Raw genomic sequence first — 17,828 nt, 5'->3', positions numbered from 1 at the left:
CTTATTAGTTTCTACACTAATATATTCTTCACATTGCTTTGATTGATAAGTTACAGAAAAAAAAACATTCATTTCTCCCTAAGTTCATTTCTGAAATACTGCTTTTGTTTTATTGTAAGTCAGTTAAATGTGTGAAAAGTTATGAGCATGTATAATCGAATCAATACACTTATAAGAATTTTCTATATTTTCTGATATTTCCTAAATAGACTATCAATGAACAAATTCTGAATCTAAAAATTATACGAGGCACTTGAAATGAAAATTTAGCTCTTAGTTCTGCTCTGTAGAAGTTACACATCCCAAGGACTAAACTGGAGTTAAATTTAAGACTATTGTTTCTTAAATCCTATGACAGAGCTAGGTCATAGGATTTAAAATTTAGGTCATAGGATTTAGGTTCCTTCATTTTTCAGAGGACAATTTAATTAAAGAAAATAGTGTCGTGACCCAACTATTTCCTAAGGTGTTACACATATCTATGTATTATTGATGTCAAAGGATAGGAAGGCATTTCAGGGGCCTCAGAGATATTGAAGTGGGTAGGGCATGCTGCCTTGTATACAGCTGACCTAGGTTTGATTCCAGACCTCACATATGATTTTCTCAGCACCTTCAGGAGTGATCCCTGAGCACAGAGCCAGGAGTAAGCTCTGAGCACTGTTCAGTGTGGTCTTAAAGGGGGGGGGGGAGTGAAATCATTTTGTTACTTACCCAGATTTTTCTAAATGGGAATAGCAACCACATGAGCAAACCTTGTGACTGATGAATCCATAATTTGCTTCAGAAGTAATTTGATCCATCTTATAGGCTCAGCTTCAGTGAAAAAGTCGAGGGAAATCCTTTTGGTAATAAGGAGGCTGAAGCTGTATTTGTTCATATTTCAGCTTGTTTGATCTTGTGGAGCTGAATGTGCCACACAAGCTGCTGAGAGCTAGCCTGGAAGCATGAACTGGGCTGTATTGTCTTTTCCTCTCCCACAGGGACACATGGAAGGGGAAGTGTGGGGACTGGCAGCTCACCCTCTCCTGCCCATCTGTGCTACTGTGAGTGATGACAAAACTCTTCGGATCTGGGAATTATCCTCCCAGCACCGTATGCTGGCAGTACGGAAACTCAAAAAAGGTACAGGGTATCACCTTATGCATCTGGAAAGTATTTAAAAGAAATGGAATTTACTTTATCTAGTCAAGTAATATTAACAGAGTATATGTTTTATGTCCCCACCACCCTGCCCCACATTGCTCAGCAGTGGTAATTCCATATTTGCTGCAGAGTCATAACTAAGCACTGCAGAATTCTACATGGATACTGAGCTGATCCATAAGAACCCAGATCTGTAATTCATTTCATTTCTCCTTGCACTGCACAGACATTTGCCACCTGGGGGCAATATGTCCTTCCTCTTCTCCTCAATAACAAAGTCAGTTGAAATATATCAGCGTGTAAAGAATGCTGCTTATCTTTATACTCAATATTCCCCAGAACTTACAGCTGAAAAAATAATCAGCTACATCACAAAGGTAAGCGTCAAGAAATGAGTATTGAATACATATTTATGAATTTTCACTATATTGAACAGGTATCCCAAGAAGTAAAAATTTCAGTAAATATTCACTAAGTAGCTTTTACGTGTCACAGACTGAGGATCTAAATATGAATAGTCCCACTCTAGGATCAGACACAGACATGATTTGAACTGAGTCCCAGGAACAGATGCACAATTCAAATGGAGTTTTGAGGAGAGTCTAGAAACAGCATTTTTTTTTAAAAAAAAAAAGGGGGGGGGGGGGAGAGGGATTGGACAGGTTTTAAAGAAACGATCTTGGCTAGTGCTAGCAACAACTGGGCCTCTTTACCAGGCCTGGACCCATAAAGGCAAGAGGAAGGAGTGATGGAAGGTTGTGAAGGGGCAATCAGACAGGAGTTATGCGAGACTGCCAACAGCAGTGATGCCACCAGGAGGCAGCTAGGGCAATCTATGTTCCAACCTCCCCATCCTTCCTTTCTCCCTTCTTCTGCCTATAATCCTACCCGCTTTTGTCCAAACCCAATCAGTAGCCAAAGAACAAGGAAGCCTATTGATGCCCATCTGTGCAGGCCAGCTCCAGGCACAGAGCATGGTGAAGAATATATAAAGAAACAAAAAATTTTGGCACCAGAAACAAGTACAATGGAGGCTTAGAGGACAGCTGTATTGGGGATGGATTTATGAACGGGGAAACTGGAGAGCTGATTTATAACATCATTGATGGAAGTTAAGAAAAGATGAAATTGAGGTCTGGTCCCAAAGTATTTGTGCTAAGTTGTTTTATAAACAGAGAAACACCAGAAATGTATCTTGGGGGGGGGTTGGAAATGGGGAAAAATCATTTTAAAAGAAGTATAAGTGGTTACTACTTAAAATAATGATAGGGACAGATATTACTGAGCTAGAGATTATGCTAGTGCCTTGCATTATAATTTATGGCAACCCAAGAAAGCAAGACTATTCAGATCACCATGTCCATACTGAAAAATGAGGTGTGGAGAGTTTAAACTATTTAATCAACATCGCACAGCTTAGTAAGTGGTAGAAGTAAACTCAAGTCCCAGGAGTATGACTTCAGCACATTTGTCTGTAGCCACCACACAGCAATGCCTTCCTCCACCTGTTACCTCTCCTTATTCAGGATTTCTAGACCTTACAAATGTGGTGGAGCTAGAATTCACCCCTAGTGTCTGACTCCAATATTCTCTCATTGAGTCTCATATTTATCTCATATTTATGCCAGAAAATTGGTAGCCCACATTCTCATTGAGTGACTTAAAGTTAAAAACCAGTTCCAAAGAATTTTGCTTCACATGTAGGAAGCTGGGTTAAATCTCCTGTCCCTCCCTCTGCCCCCACGCTAATACATGGTTCCCTGAGTACTTCTGGGAGTGATACCAAGCACTGAGCCTGGAGTAGAACCCTGAGCACCACAGGTATGGCCTCAAAACAAACAACAGCAAAGGAATATGCTACTAACATCTCTGAGATAGGATGACCATTTAACCCAGGGTGTCATTTGTCCCAGTGTAATTTTTATTAATAGATTTCTTCTCACACTCAGAAGTACCCTGCTTGGAACAATAACCAATATGTTTAAGCTAAAATTGATGATTCTCCTCAGGGAACAATCCTTTTGTTCTCTCAGCCCTAGCACCTTGTCTGACTGAACGTAGAAGCATAACTGATGACTAAATAAATGAATGAAGATGCAATTTAGGTGATACAGTTCAGAATTGTTGGCATGAGTATTGCTTTCAGAATCAGTGATGACAGGTGTATATGAAGGTTCAGTTTGAAATGTCAAGGTTGCATGACTGCCCCATGCCAGGTGCTGTGCTTACCAAAGTTTTAATGATATGAATGTATATATGTGCATGTGTGTTAGCAGCTAAAGGGTGGGTAATATTCTCAAAATTATTAAACAAGCCCCACAAAACACACACACATACACACACACACACACACACACACACACACACACACACCACAAGTCCCACATTCCATATTCCTCACTCACAGATGTCTCCCTGTGACCATTGAAGCTATAGAAAACCTTGCTAATGAATTGTCACCCCAATTCATAGACACCTCCTAGGAAAATGTCCATATTTCATATTTTCATTGTCAAAGAGATAAAGACAATCTTTTACTTATGTAGGGTACTAAGTAAGTATTGTGTATCATGTATCATCATATCAAAACATATTTTTAGAAGTTTGATTACAGAAATCCCAATCTTAAATATCACCTATTTTAAGGTGATATATATCACTCATATATTTTCAGGAGCAAATATATGCAAATCCTTTACTCCTTTTCCCCGTTCACTCCTCTTGAGGAACCAGGTATTAAGATACTAAAAAATAAATTGTTAAACTTCAAATAAATTATAAGTGTAATTTTTAACATTATTATCTTTGTCCTTTGGTTTGGAGTAAAGAGATACTAACAATTCTAAAGTCTCGTGTTAATTTAAAGATAGTCACGTGTCGATGAATAATACACACTTAAGATTTTTCCATCTTTTCATCAGCTTTGTTTAAGGTTGTGGATAGTAGTGTTCTTTGTAGATTCTTTTGAAATTTTTATCCAAGTAACATTTTTATAATCCACCTGTTTCATGTGTGCATTTTAAATAGACATTTTAAAAAAGCATAGTGTTTACTACTAAAATTCTAATCCATCTTTCACTATACAACTGACACTTTTCACTCAATTTAATCCCTTTCACCTCCTTTCCAGGTTTGTTCTTGCCATCGGAGAATTTGTTTCTGTTTTGTTTGTTACTTAGTTTTGTTTCTTTGTCTTCCACATATAAATGAAATCATAACTATTTATCCATCTGTTATAATGTTACTAAAGCATAGTATCATCTAGGTCGATTCATCTTGTTGCATATGGCAGGATTTTATCATCATTATCCTTTTTTCTCTTTTGCTTTTTGGTAGCTGAGTTGTATTCCATTGTGTATCTATACTGAATCTTCTCTAAGAGTCAGCTGATACTTATGTTGTTTCCAACTCTCAATTACTGTGAATAATGCTGCAGTGACCTTGGGTGGACATTTTATCTCTTCAAAATGGTGTTTTTATATTCTTCTCTTAGATATCTCCAAGCAAAACAACTGGGTTGTGGAATTTAACCATTTCATTTTTGTAGGTGGAAGATGCTGTGCCTTCTCCCCTGATGGGAAAGCCTTAGCAGTTGGCTTGAATGATGGGAGTTTCATGGTTGTAAATGCTGATACAGTTGAAGATATGGTCTCCTTCCATCACAGAAAAGAAATGATCTCTGATATTAAATTTTCAAAAGGTGACAGTGACAAGACTTTTTAATATCTGGGGAGGCAAAAAATTGCTTAATTGGACTATTTTAAATATTTTCTTGACCTCATTCCCATTTTAAAATGCTAGGATTCTCGGGGCCTGAATGATGGTACAGTGACCTTGCATGTGACCAGCCCAGGTATAGAACAGCATCTCATACGGTCCCCCCAACACTGCCAAGAGTAATTCCTGAGTGCAGAACCAGGAGTAACCCCTGAGTATCACTGGGTGTGACAAAAAAAACTTTTTCAAAATTGCTAGGCTTTCTGGAAGTAAATTTCTATAAAAGATGTTTTGGTGTTAATGAAACAAATTTTCTTTATAATAGATTCAGGAAAATACCTTGCTGTGGCATCCCATGATAACTTTGTGGATATTTACAATGTACTTACAAGCAAAAGAGTCGGCATCTGTAAAGGCGCTTCTAGTTATATTACACACATTGACTGGGACACTAGAGGTAAAGTATGTTGTGGTTTTTAAAACACTATTTTTGTTTTTAAAAGTCGGTGATATTCATATGTTGTTTCCAGGGAGATGGCAGTTGAGTTTTAGAAAAAAAAGATGGAGGAAATTTACAATAATATGAATAAATGTAATTTTTCAACCTACAGGCATCTGTATTAGGTTTCCATGCTTTCATTATTATAGTATTCCTTTTACTATCACTCTCAAATAAAGTCAGTGATTTGAAGGTCGCTGAGGATACATGATGTTGCTCGTTATCTTAGCATACCACTTCTTCACCTTTGGATTTGGCTTGCTTTGCCTTATGTCTCATACTGCTTCCTCTTCTGCCATTCGCTGACCTCACTGAGCATTGTTGAAGAAATCTCAGCTAGTTTTTATCCTCCATTGGAGAAAGAAAGGTGCATCTGCTCACCTATAAGCTTCTTTGCTCTCTTAAACATTCAAGAACTTCCTAAACTTCTGTCTTCTCCAAGTCATACTCACAAATGCCAGCTGGAGTGGTTGTCCCTTTGTTTATTTAACAAATTCAGCTTCTATCTTGTGTGATATCTCTTTTGTTTGTTTTTGTTTTTGTCTGGGGGCCACTCCCAAAAGTTCACCACATTGAGCTTACTTCTGTCATTGTGCTGAGGGGTCATTCCTGGCGGGCTCAGGGGGCCATATAGAGTGTTCTCTTATGAAAAGTCTTAAGACAGAAAATGTGGAAAATGTGGAAGACATGATTCTTCTAAAGTTTTTAATTTAGTAAGTAGGAGATATTATTGCTTCTGAGTTTTGTAAGATCATAATTTGTGTAAGGCCTAAGAATGAAGTGGAGAGCAAGGGCTCAGAATGGACCGAGTCTCCATTAAGCACAGTGAAGCACTGGTGCTTCAGCAGGAGAGGGGCAGAGGTCACTTTCAAATGTCATCCCCAGGATGAGGTTGATATTAGAGTGTTGGAAAGATATTTTTTGGGGGAGAGATATTTTAAGAATGAGAAGATTCCCAGCTTTTAAAGAGGTTTTAGTTCATTGTGATGGAAAACACCAACTCAGTGGTTTCTGTGGAAAGAGCTTTCAGGGAATCATTGGGCCTCCATAGGGAAGACTTTCAAGATCAACTTGGAAAGGTAAGTGTAAATTCACCTGATGGTGAAATCTAAGCTGGTCATACCAGCAAAGCAAGGAGCCTGTTGTCCAAAGACTTGGAGGTGGGAAAACAAATGGTAGTTAAGAAAGACTAAGTAAAATATTTGGAGCCAAGGGGGTGAAAGGTGGGAGATGCAGAGGCGCCGCAAAAACAGGATTGAAGGAAGTGTTATGACCTAAAGGAAGATTTTTTTTTAAATCACTGTGAGATACAATTACAAAGCTTTCATGATTGAGTTTTAGTCATTCAATGATCTAACCCTCCACCAGTGTGCATTTTCTGCTACTAATGTTCCCAGTATCCCTCCCAACACCCCAACCCCACCCCATCCCATTCCTCTATGGCAGACAGTTTCCTTCTTACTCTTTCTCTCCTTTGAAGCTGTAACTTAAAGATTTGTAATACAGATACAGAGAGGCCATCATGTTTGATCCTTTATCTCCTTTCAGCACACATCTCCCATCCTGATAGATTCCTCCAAACATCATTTACTTAGTGATTCCTTCTCTATCCCAACTGCCTTCTCCCCCAGTTCATGAGGCTGGCTTCCAACCATGGAGCAATCTTCCTGGTAAAGGGAGATTTAACATTGAACTTTATCCTGTAGACCTAGGTAACTTGAAGTCTTTAAGTATAGGGCATTCACTGCTATCTCAGGAGTGAGTGAGCCTGGAGTTGGAAATCAACTAAATCCTGAGAAAGATAATGTTGGCCTCAACCAATAAGAGAGTATTTCAGAATGCCAAAATATTTTATTTCAAGAATTTGAACAGATCTTTCTTTAGGGCACTAGAATTTGGACTGAATTTCACCTTTTCAACCCACAGTCATTTTATAAAGTACAGTAGTTGGAAAGAAAACATGTCATTTGTAAGAGTTTCAAGTCCCAACAACAAGGACAAATAGAGATCAGATAAGTCCTTCTTTCTCTCTCTCTCTCTCTCTCTCTCTCTCCCCCCCCCCCTCAGAGCTATGCCAAGAACAAAACTGAGGACTTAATTTATTTTATTATGTTGTCTGTTTGTTTGGGGGTCACCCAGCAGTTCTCAGGGCTTACTTCTGACTCTGTATTCATGGATCTCTCCTGATGGTGCTCAGGGGACCATATGGAGTGTTGTGGATCGAACCTGGGTCAGTTGAGTGAAAGGCAAGGACCCTACCCAGTACTACCACTCCAGCTCCAGTACTGAGGATTTAATCTGGCATTTATGAGTGGATAGGTTACACCAGCTGCCTGAGTCAATTGGGAACTGATGAGGCCACAGGGGTAGATGGAAACAGTCCTTTCTAATACCCTTTGATATGCCCCTTTTTTAAGCAGTGATTTCCGTCCCTCCCCCCCTTCCCAATTTACTTTTTGACTGTCATCTCTAGATATCTCCTCTTGAGAGGAAGATTTAGAAAAAAATAAAGGAAAAGTCAGGGCCAGAATCCCGCCCCTCTCCTTCCCCCCTCTACCACACACAGTACATAGAACATCTTCAGAGATCATTAGCTCATTTAAACCAATAATTGTTTACACAGTAGAGAATAAAGAGCTAAGAAAAAATGAGACATAGGAACAGCATGTTTTGACTGAAGGGATGTCTTTAAGATTATTCTTAATTGTGGTAAAAGTATACCTAAGAGAAATTTCCACCATAATCTTTTTTAAAGTGCAATCTTTTTTGTTGTATAATGTGAATCATCATTATCCTTCTCTGGAGCTGTTTCTTATATAACTGAAATTTTATGCCTGTTAAATACTAAGTCCCTTTCCATTGCCCTGAGAACTTGGTAGATCGAGCCATCAAACCACATGGGCTCTATGAATTTGATTATTGTCACCATTTCATAGGGGAGCAGAGCTGTAATAAAGCTAGAGCATTTGCCTTGCACACAACCAATCAGGGCTCAATCCCGGGCATCCCATATAGTCCCCCAAGCACCACCAGGAGTTATTCTTGAGTGCAGATCCAGAAATAACACCTGAGCATCATCAGATGTGACCCAAAAAGCCAAATAAATAAACATTTCATAAAAGTGGATCATGCAGTACCTATCCTTTTTTGGCTAGTTTTATTTAGCATATTGTGAATATATGTAGTATGTGTCATGATTTCTTGCCTTTGGGGACTGAGAGTATAGTGTATAGGGTACTTGCCTGGTATACTGCTGACCTGGCTTCAATCCATGGCATCTCTTATGGTCCCCTAAGCATCTCCAGGAGTAGTTCCTGAGTATGGAGCCAGGAAGCACTGTCAGGTATGACCCCCCCCCCAATTAAAAAAATATATACTGTTCTTTTCAAGGCTGAATAAACATTCCATTTTACAAATAAATATACACATAAGTATACTTTTATTATTCATAAAATATAAATATATTCACAGATTTATATGCATGTATATTATGTATATGTACATTTATGTGTATGTATATACACATACATAAAATGGAATGTTATTCAACCTTTTGTATGTTTCCATTCATCCATAAATGAATACTTTTTACTGTTTGTATCTTTTGGTTACTGTGATTAATATTGATGTATGCACAGGCATATAATGGGGGATATATACTCAGAAGTGGAATTTCTGGATAAAATGACAATTCCATTTTGAGGAGTTCCAAATTATTTGAAGGAATGATACAAATGAAGCACTAAGTAGACGTTTTGGTATAGCTTAGAGACGATAAAGGTAACCCTAAGATGCACAGATTGACTGGGAGACCTAGGAAGTCACTCTTTTGTCTGGAAAACAAACCAAAGGCTTAGCTCTTGTTGTCCAATGTGTCCCTGGATATGCTAATCCAAGAGCTACTGTGCCATGCCAGACTGAATGCCCCCATCTTGCTCGAGTTGGCTATGTGATCACCTGCCTCCTGGATGAATTTCATGTACTCATCCAGGGAACTAATCTCCAGGAAGTCACACATGGGGACAGTTTGCATGGTTCCAGTAGTGACTGATTCATGCATTTGTTTTCCAAGTATGAAGCATGTTCCCTTGCACCTAGCCCATTCTCCCAGTTTCTTGCTATCTGGAAGGAAGATTTTGCCACTTCGCTGTTTTTGCTTCAGCGTTTTCTCAGTATGGTCCCTGCTCTTCACAAGATTTTGTGAAGAAGCTTTGACAAAGTGCTGCCAAGCCACATCATCACAGTCATCTCAATAAGCGGCAGGCAGGTAGGCATAGGAGACATTGAGCTGTAGGTTGACCTGGCAGTTGGCAGCAGCTTCTCAGACCTGGGGGCATTTATGGAATACCATAGCAGGGCAACAAATGAGAACAGGCAGCAGTGGCAGCCAGGACTGCAGTTGTGCAAGTTTTTTTTGATAACCCCCCAAACTGGCTACCACAGGGCCTGCACCAATTTTTATTTCCATCACCAGCGTGCAAGAAGACAATATCTATATAGCTATCTATGCTAGAAATGGAAAAGTACATCCTCATCAATGCTTGGTATTATTATTATTATTATTATTATTATTATTATTATTATTTCTTCATCCCCTCCTCCTCCTCCTCTATTTCCTGTTCTTCTTTCCCCTTTACCTCCCCCTCACCAGTGAAAGTAAGGTGATGTCTTATCTTTAATATTATTTGGGAATAACTATTTTTAATGTAGAAACATGTAAATCCTATGTCCAGTGGTACAGATAAAAAGATATGGGCTAGCGAGGGCAAGATCAGGGTCAACGTAAGAGGACTGCAGTCCTGAAGTCCACTTCACGGAGCCTGGCTGCAGGTCTGTGTAAATGTTCTTCAGGAACAGGTATCAAGCCTTATGAACAGAAAGACTGACCTCACTGTTTTTAGAATTGTGCCCAGCCTTATTCTCTGTGGCACTCGGGGTGATCAAAAAGGTTCCCAGGTTTCGGAGGCTAAGATTTTGGGAAATGCCTCTATCTGGTATCTGTAGTCAAAAGGATTCAGACCACATGATTGGAAGAGGGTAGAGTACTTTTAATTTTTAGCGGGGAGTAGTGAATGGGGTGAGGACAGAGCACAGTGGTGATGGACAAGGGTGGGGGTGAATCATGCCATCTGGAGTCTAAAAGCATATGCGCCTATGAATCTTTCCTGACTGTATTTCAGTTTCATTGCCATGAGACAGGTATCCTGTTGATATTTTTGTGCTCCAGTTCCTGAAATGTATTGACTTTGTGCCTTGCTGCCTCACTATCAGACTAGCTTGTCACAGCGGGGTCGTGAGGATCTGGTAAGGTCAGGAAGCAGAATTTAGGAGCAGAGATGTTTTATTCCTTTGATCTTGTCAAAAATAGTGAACACATTTGCCAGAGCCAGCTGGCTCCTCACGGGCGGGGATTGGGCCAGCTCAGTTGAGCAGCCCTGGTGTCCATGGCAACCATAGGTCCTAGGGAGATGGAAGGCACAGCAGGTTCCACAGTAAAAGCAGCTACCCCAGATGAGAGCCTCACACAGAATGCCTGACAAGGAAAAAATATATATATATAGATATATATGTAAAGAGAAAACAGGAAAGAGTATATATAATCTAGCCACTGTTAGATCATTTCTGGAATTTAAGATCTTTACCAGTTAACAGTTTGAGCCATCATAAGATGTTTCCTTCCATTTCACTGCAAATGACCTAATGTATGTGGGACATAAACTACCGTGAATGAATGAATGAATGAATGAAGGAGCCTAACATAAATTATATAGAAACCAGGAATCATGTGTTTGAAGCATTTTGTGGCTTGAAAATATTGTACACATGTAACATTTTTCTATACCTGTTCAGTGATGAGGACCTCTTTCACTTTTATGTGGAGTGAGTAGGCATTTCTAGTAGGGGAAAAAAGTGAGGATTCTGAAAGAATTAAGTGCATTGTTGTTCTTGGGCAACCATAAATGGGTTAACCGGCTTTTTGCTCTTTGCATTTGCCCTGTCCTGAAATTCTTTCAGTGACTGTGTTTTCCCAGAGTAGCAGACAGCAGAGGAAATAAAAAAGAAAAAAAAGATAGTGGTGACCTAAATACTTCCATTGTGCTTTTAAAAAAGACAGTGTAATAGCAGCAGTGAAGAAAATTGACAGGGGACTGGGGGATGGGTTCACAGGCGAACACACCCGTAATTCCATCTTCCTAACACAAAAATAGGGTTTTCATTTTTTTTTAAATCTATTTCCTTGGTTACAGGGAACAGAAACCCACTCAAACCAACTTAAATTTAACAATGATAAGAATGAATTTATGGGAGAGAGAACAGGAATATCACAGAATCGAAGAGTCAGCAGAAGCCTCATGTCCGGAGGAGCTGGCCGGCGATTAGGAGAAAGCAGTTCTCTCTGCACCTTCCCGGGGCAGCTCTTTCCTCTGCCCACTGCTTTCCTGGAGCTCCCATCTGTCTTGGGCACCTCTCTCTGGGTATAGACAGATTTACCCCATTTCACTGGCACATGCCTCAAGCTCTGTAACAGCAGCTACCCTGTGCATTGTTGCAAAATGCCACTCCCAACACAGTGTACTTCTCATCCCAGAGAATTATTTTCTAATTCTGCCACCCATATTTCAGTTTCCCAGAGGGGAGAAGATGATTTCCAGATTTTGTCTCCAGAGTGCAATACAGGGTCTGTTCCTGGAGCCACACAGCTCGCAGGGCATGGACGAGGTTTGGGAGGGCTCTCACAGGTGTCTGCTGCACTGCACAGCACTTTAGTGCTCATCTGTCATGTCTAATAATCATTTTAGAAATTTGTATTATTTTAAGCACCATGATTTACAGTACTGTCAATGATAAGGATTTCATGCCTAGAGCATTCTAACACCACACGATCCACAAGTGTCCCCTTCCCTCCACCATTGTCTCAGGATCCTGCCCTCACACTCTCTAACCCCGTCTCCTTACCAGGATAAGCTCAGTTCTATCTATGAGTACATAGATTCTTTTTCTTCAGGCTATATGATACTCTCTTACTATATTTCTTTAACTCCGCATATGAGAGAAATCATTCTGTATCTGTCCCTCTCCTTCTGACTGACTCACTGACCATGATTCTCCTCCAGTTCCAGCCCTATACTGGGAGATTACATGATTTCATCTTCTCTTATATAGCCAAGTAGTTCAACTGTGTATATGTACTATAGTTTCTTCATCAAGTCATCTGTTCTTGGACACGGGTTGCTTCAGATTTGGACTATTGTGAATAGTGCTGCAATTAACATAGAAACACAAGTGCTGTTTTGAAATAGTTTTTTGACCTTTGGGTAGGTGCCAAGAGTTGGAATTGCTGGGTCATATGGAATCTCAATTCACGGTTTTATTGAGAAATGTCCACATTATTTTGCAAGAGGATTAAATCAGATGACATTCCCACCAGCAGTGAATGAGGGTCTCTTTTCCCCACATCCATACTAATAGTGGTTGCTTTTGCTTTTGGATATATGTTCCAATCTCACTGGTATAGGTGATATCTCATTGTTTTGATTTGTATTTTCCTGATGATAAATAGTGTAGAGCATTTTTTTCTTATATCTATTGTCTATCTATATGTCTTTCCTGAGGGAATTTGTCATATTCTCTCTGTTTTTTTTTCTTGTTAAGTTTTACAAGTGCTTTATATATCTTGGATATTAACCCTTTGTCAGACAAGTGATGGCCAAATATTTTCTCTGAGTCAGTGAACTGTCTTTTTACTCTAGTCATGGTTTCTTTTGTGGTATAATAGTGTCTTAATTTGATGTAATCCTGTTTGTTTGTCTTTGTTTCCATTTGCTTGTCCAGTGGCATTGAATTGTTGAAGATGTCTAAGATTCAATGTTATGAACATTTTGACTATGTTTTCTTTAATGTGATTTATGGATTCAGGTCTGATAGTGAGTCATTGATCCATTACAAAAGAAAAATTAAAATACATCTGTTTGCAGAAAACATGATATCTAGAAAGTGCTAAAGATGTTACAGAAAGTCTCCTAGCACAGTAAACTGGTACAGCAATGTGTCAGGCTACAAAATCAACACACAGAAATTTATGACATTCCTATATGTAAACAAGTAGAAGAGAGAGAAATAAAAAAAATAGATCCCTTTCTCAATTACACTTCAAAAAACTTAGCACCTGGACACTCCTGAAATTTATATGGAACAATAAACCCCTACGAATAACTATAGCAATTCTTGGGAAAAAGAAAATGGGATGAATCAACCTCCCTAACTTCAAGCTGTACTACAAAGCAGTAATCATTAAAACAGCATGGCACTGGAACAAAGGCAGAGCTGCAGACCAGTGGAATAGGGTTGAATATACTGACATTTCCCCCCCAAGCATATGATCATCTAATATTCGATAAGGGGGCAAGAAAAGTGAAGTGGAGCAGGGAAAGCCTGTTTAACAAATTGTGCTGGCAAAACTGGACAGCTACGTGCAAAAAAGTGGGCTCAGATCTCTGCCTAACGCCATGTACAAAAGTAAAATCAAAATGGATTAATGACCTCAACATCAGACCGGAATCCATAAAGTTCATTGAAGACAAAGTTGGCAAAACCCTCCATGATATTGAAGCTAATGATATCTTCAAAGATGTCATGCCACTGGCCGAGCAAGTGAAAACAGAGATAGACAAATGGAACTATCTTAAACTAAGAAGCTTCTGCACCTCAAAAGAAACAGTGACCAAAATACAAATACAGTCTACAGAATGGGAAAGAATATTCGCTGAATACACATCTGACAAGGGGTTGATAACAAGGATATATAAGGTACTGGTTGAACTCCACAAGAAGAAAACACCCAAGCCCATCAAAAAAATGGGACGATGAAATGAACAGAAACTTTCTCAAAGAAGAAATCCGAATGGCTAAAAGGCACATGAGAAAATGCTCTGCATCATTAATCATCAGGGAGATGCAGATCAAAACCACAATGAGATATCATTTCACACCACAGAGCCTGGCCCATATCCAAAAGAACAAAAGCAACCGGTGCTGGCACAGATGTGGCGAGAAAGGGACCCTCCTTCACTGCTGGTGGGAATGCCGACTGGTTCAACCCTTTTGGAAAACAGTATGGACGATTCTCAAAAAATTAGAAATTGAGCTCCCATTTGACCCAGCAATACCACTCCTGGGAATATATCCCAGAGAAGCAAAACAGTATGGTCAATGTGACATCTGCACTTGTTTGTTCATTGCAGCACTCTTTACAATAGCCAGAATCTGGAAAAACCTGAGTGCCCGAGAATAGATGACTGGTTCAAGAAACTTTGGTACATCTACACAATGGAGTACTATGTAGCTATTAGAAAAGATGAAGTCATGAAATTTACATACAAGTGGTACTACATGGAAAGTGTCATGTTAAGTGAAATGAGTCAGAAAGAGCGGGATAGACACAGAAAGATTGCATTCATCTGGGGAACATAAAGTAACAAAATAGGAGACTAACACCCAAAAGTGGCCAAGATTAGTACCAGGAATTTTGCTCCATGGCTTGGAGGCCAGCCACACATGCTAGGGAAAAAGGGAGCTCAGATAGAGAAGGGAGCACCAAGTAAAGGGTGTTGGGAGGATCCTCCCAAGATGGGAGAAGCATGCTGAAAGTAGACTATAGACCAAACATGATTGCCACTCAATGCCTCTTTTGCAAACCACAGCACCCAAAAGGAGAGAGAAAACAAAAGGGAATGCCCTGCCACAGAGGCAGGGTGGGATGGGGGGGCGGGGAGGGATACTGGGACCCGTGGTGGTGGAAAATGGGCACTGGTGGAGGGATGGGTACTTGATCATTGTATGACTGAAACCCAAGCACAAAAATTTGTAAGTTTATATCTGTACCTCATGGTGTTTCACTAATTAAAAAAAATAGCTCCTGGAAATCAACCTAACAAAAGAAATGAAATACTTATATAAAGAAAATGCTTAATTCTTAATAAAAGAAACTGAAGATGACACAAGGAAATGGAAATCTATTTCTGGTTCAGGGATTAATATTGTCAAAATGGCTATCCTACTCAAAACACTATACATATTCAGTGCAGTCCTATAAAAAATACCAGTGAATTTTTATTTTGTTTTTTTGGGGGGGGGTCCATACCCACTGTACTACACTGTACTATCTCTCCGGCCCCTTCCAACATTTTAAAAAGACATAGACCATAGACCAAATGCTGTTAAAATGTTTATGGAGTAATAAAACCTTCTGAATAGCCAAAGCAATCTTAAGGATAAAAAAGAAGAGAAGTATTTTATTTTTCCAACTTCAAATTATACAATAAAGTTACAACAGTCATGACAGTGTGATACTGCATTTAAGACAAACTCTCAGACCAGCGAAATAGAATTGAGAGCCCAAAGACAGATCACAGGTCTAGGGACAGCTAACCTTTGAAAAAGGAATTAAGTGTGTGCAGTGGATCAAGGAAAGCCTCTTCAGCTATGTTGGGAAAACTGGTCAACAACATATGAAAAATTAATGCAAACCCCTATCTCATACCATATTCTCCCTCTCCCCCCCTTTTTTTTATTGAATCGCCATGAGCTACACTTACAAAGCTTTCATGTTTGAGTTTGAGTTTTAGTCATACAATGATCGAACACCCATCCCTCCACCAGTGTAAATTTTCCACCACGAATGTCCTCAGTATCCCTCCCTGCCCCCCCCCCACCCCTCCCCTGCCATAGGCAGAAAATTTCCCTCTTACTCTCTACTTATGGACATTATGGTTTGCAATGCAGATAATGAGAGGCCATCATGTTTGGTCCTTTGCTTTCAGTACACATCTCCCATCCCAAGCGATCCCTCTAACCATCATTGACTTAATCATACCATATTCTTTTTTTTTTAATTTTTATTAGTGAAACACCATGAGGTAAAGTTGTAGACTTACAAATTTTTGTGCTTGGGTTTCAGTTATACAATGATCAAGTACCCATCCCTCCACCAGTGCCCATTTTCCACCACCACGGGTCACAGTATCCCTCCCCCCCCCCCCATCCCACCCTGCCTCTGTGGCAGGGCATTCCCTTTTGTTTTCTCTCTCCTTTTGGGTGCTGTGGTTTGCAAAAGAGGCATTGAGTGGCAATCATGTTTGATCTGTAGTCTACTTTCAGCATGCTTCTCCCATCTTGGGAGGATTCTCCCAACAGCCTTTATTTGGTGCTCCCTTCTCTATCTGAGCTCCCTTTCCCCTAGCATGTGTGGCTGGCCTCCAAGCCATGGAGCAAAATTCCTGGTACTAATCTTGGCCACTCTTGGGTGTTAGTCTCCTATTTTGTTACTTTATGTTCCCCAGATAAATGCAATCTTTCTGTGTCTATCCCTCTCTTTCTGATTCATTTCGCTTAACATGATACTTTCTGTGTAGTACTTGTATGTAAATTTCATGACTTCATCTTTTCTAACAGCTACATAGTCCTCCATTGTGTAAATGTACCAAAGTTTCTTGAACCAGTCATCTGTTCTCGGGCACTCAAGTTTTTTCCAGATTCTGGCTGTTGTAAAGAGTGCTACAGTCATACCATATTCTTACAGTTAAAAAGTTCCTCATTTTAACTATTTTAATAGTTTGATGCTGTTTCTTAAAGCATGATATTTGACAACTGGTATAAAGTGAGTTTAGGGGTTATTTAATAATTACAGTCTTTTGAATTCATTACCAAAAAGTTTCCAAATTTAAACATATCCAAATATTATTTTAGCTGAATCCTTTTCTACTTTTTTTGTTATTTGCAATGACTTTCTGGAACTCTGAGATAGATAGGTAGACTATTTACAAGATATATTTAGTTAATTGGAAAGTATCAAAAAATCATTAGCTAGTTGGGGGCTAGAGCAATAGCACAGCAGGTAGGGCATTTGCCTTGCATGCAGCCAACCAAGGTTCGATTCCCAGCATCCCATATGGTACCCTGAGCACCGCCAGGAGTAATTCCTGAGTGCATGAACCAGGAGTAACTACTGTGCATCACTGGGTGTGACACAAAAAGAAAAAAAAATCATTAGGGTGTAATGCCAGAATTATCTAAGCTCTCTTTTTCCTTATATTGTTTCTATATGTAGCACTGTAGCACTGTCCTCCTGTTGTTCATTGATTTGCTCCAGCAGGCACCAGTAACATCTCACAGCAAATTAAGACTTGTTGTTACAGTTTTTGGCATATTGAATACCGTCACAGGTAGCTTCCCAGGCTTTGCTGTGCAGGCAAGATGCTCTTGGTAGCTTGCTGGGCTCTCCAATAGGGGTGGGGGAATTGAACTTGGGTCAGCTGCGTGCAAGGCAAACGCCCTACCTGCTGTGCAATTGCTCCAACCCTATATGATTAATTATATGATTAATTATAAATTCATTTTATCATATTTATTATTATATGATTAATTATAAATTCAGGGAAATGTGCCTATTTCAGAGAAACTTTTTTTC

General features: G+C 39.5%; 1 protein-coding gene across 2 annotated transcripts in view; it reads left to right on the top strand.

Moving 5' to 3' along the window:
- EML6 (EMAP like 6) overlaps nucleotides 1-17,828 on the top strand; it is a 290,220-nt gene that overhangs the window by 212,864 nt on the left and 59,528 nt on the right. For both annotated transcript variants that reach the window (XM_056124968.1, XM_056124960.1), the window contains exons 21-23: nucleotides 984-1,125; nucleotides 4,694-4,846; nucleotides 5,189-5,320. In XM_056124968.1, coding sequence (XP_055980943.1) covers nucleotides 984-1,125; nucleotides 4,694-4,846; nucleotides 5,189-5,320 — 427 coding nt within the window. The remainder of the gene's footprint in view (nucleotides 1-983; nucleotides 1,126-4,693; nucleotides 4,847-5,188; nucleotides 5,321-17,828) is intronic.

This window comes from Sorex fumeus, unplaced genomic scaffold (assembly GCF_029834395.1).
Source record: "Sorex fumeus unplaced genomic scaffold, SorFum_2.1 ptg000006l, whole genome shotgun sequence".
NCBI lineage: Eukaryota > Metazoa > Chordata > Mammalia > Eulipotyphla > Soricidae > Sorex > Sorex fumeus.
The sequence above is the reverse complement of the archived record's forward strand: the minus strand, read 5'-3'. Positions and strand labels throughout refer to the sequence as shown.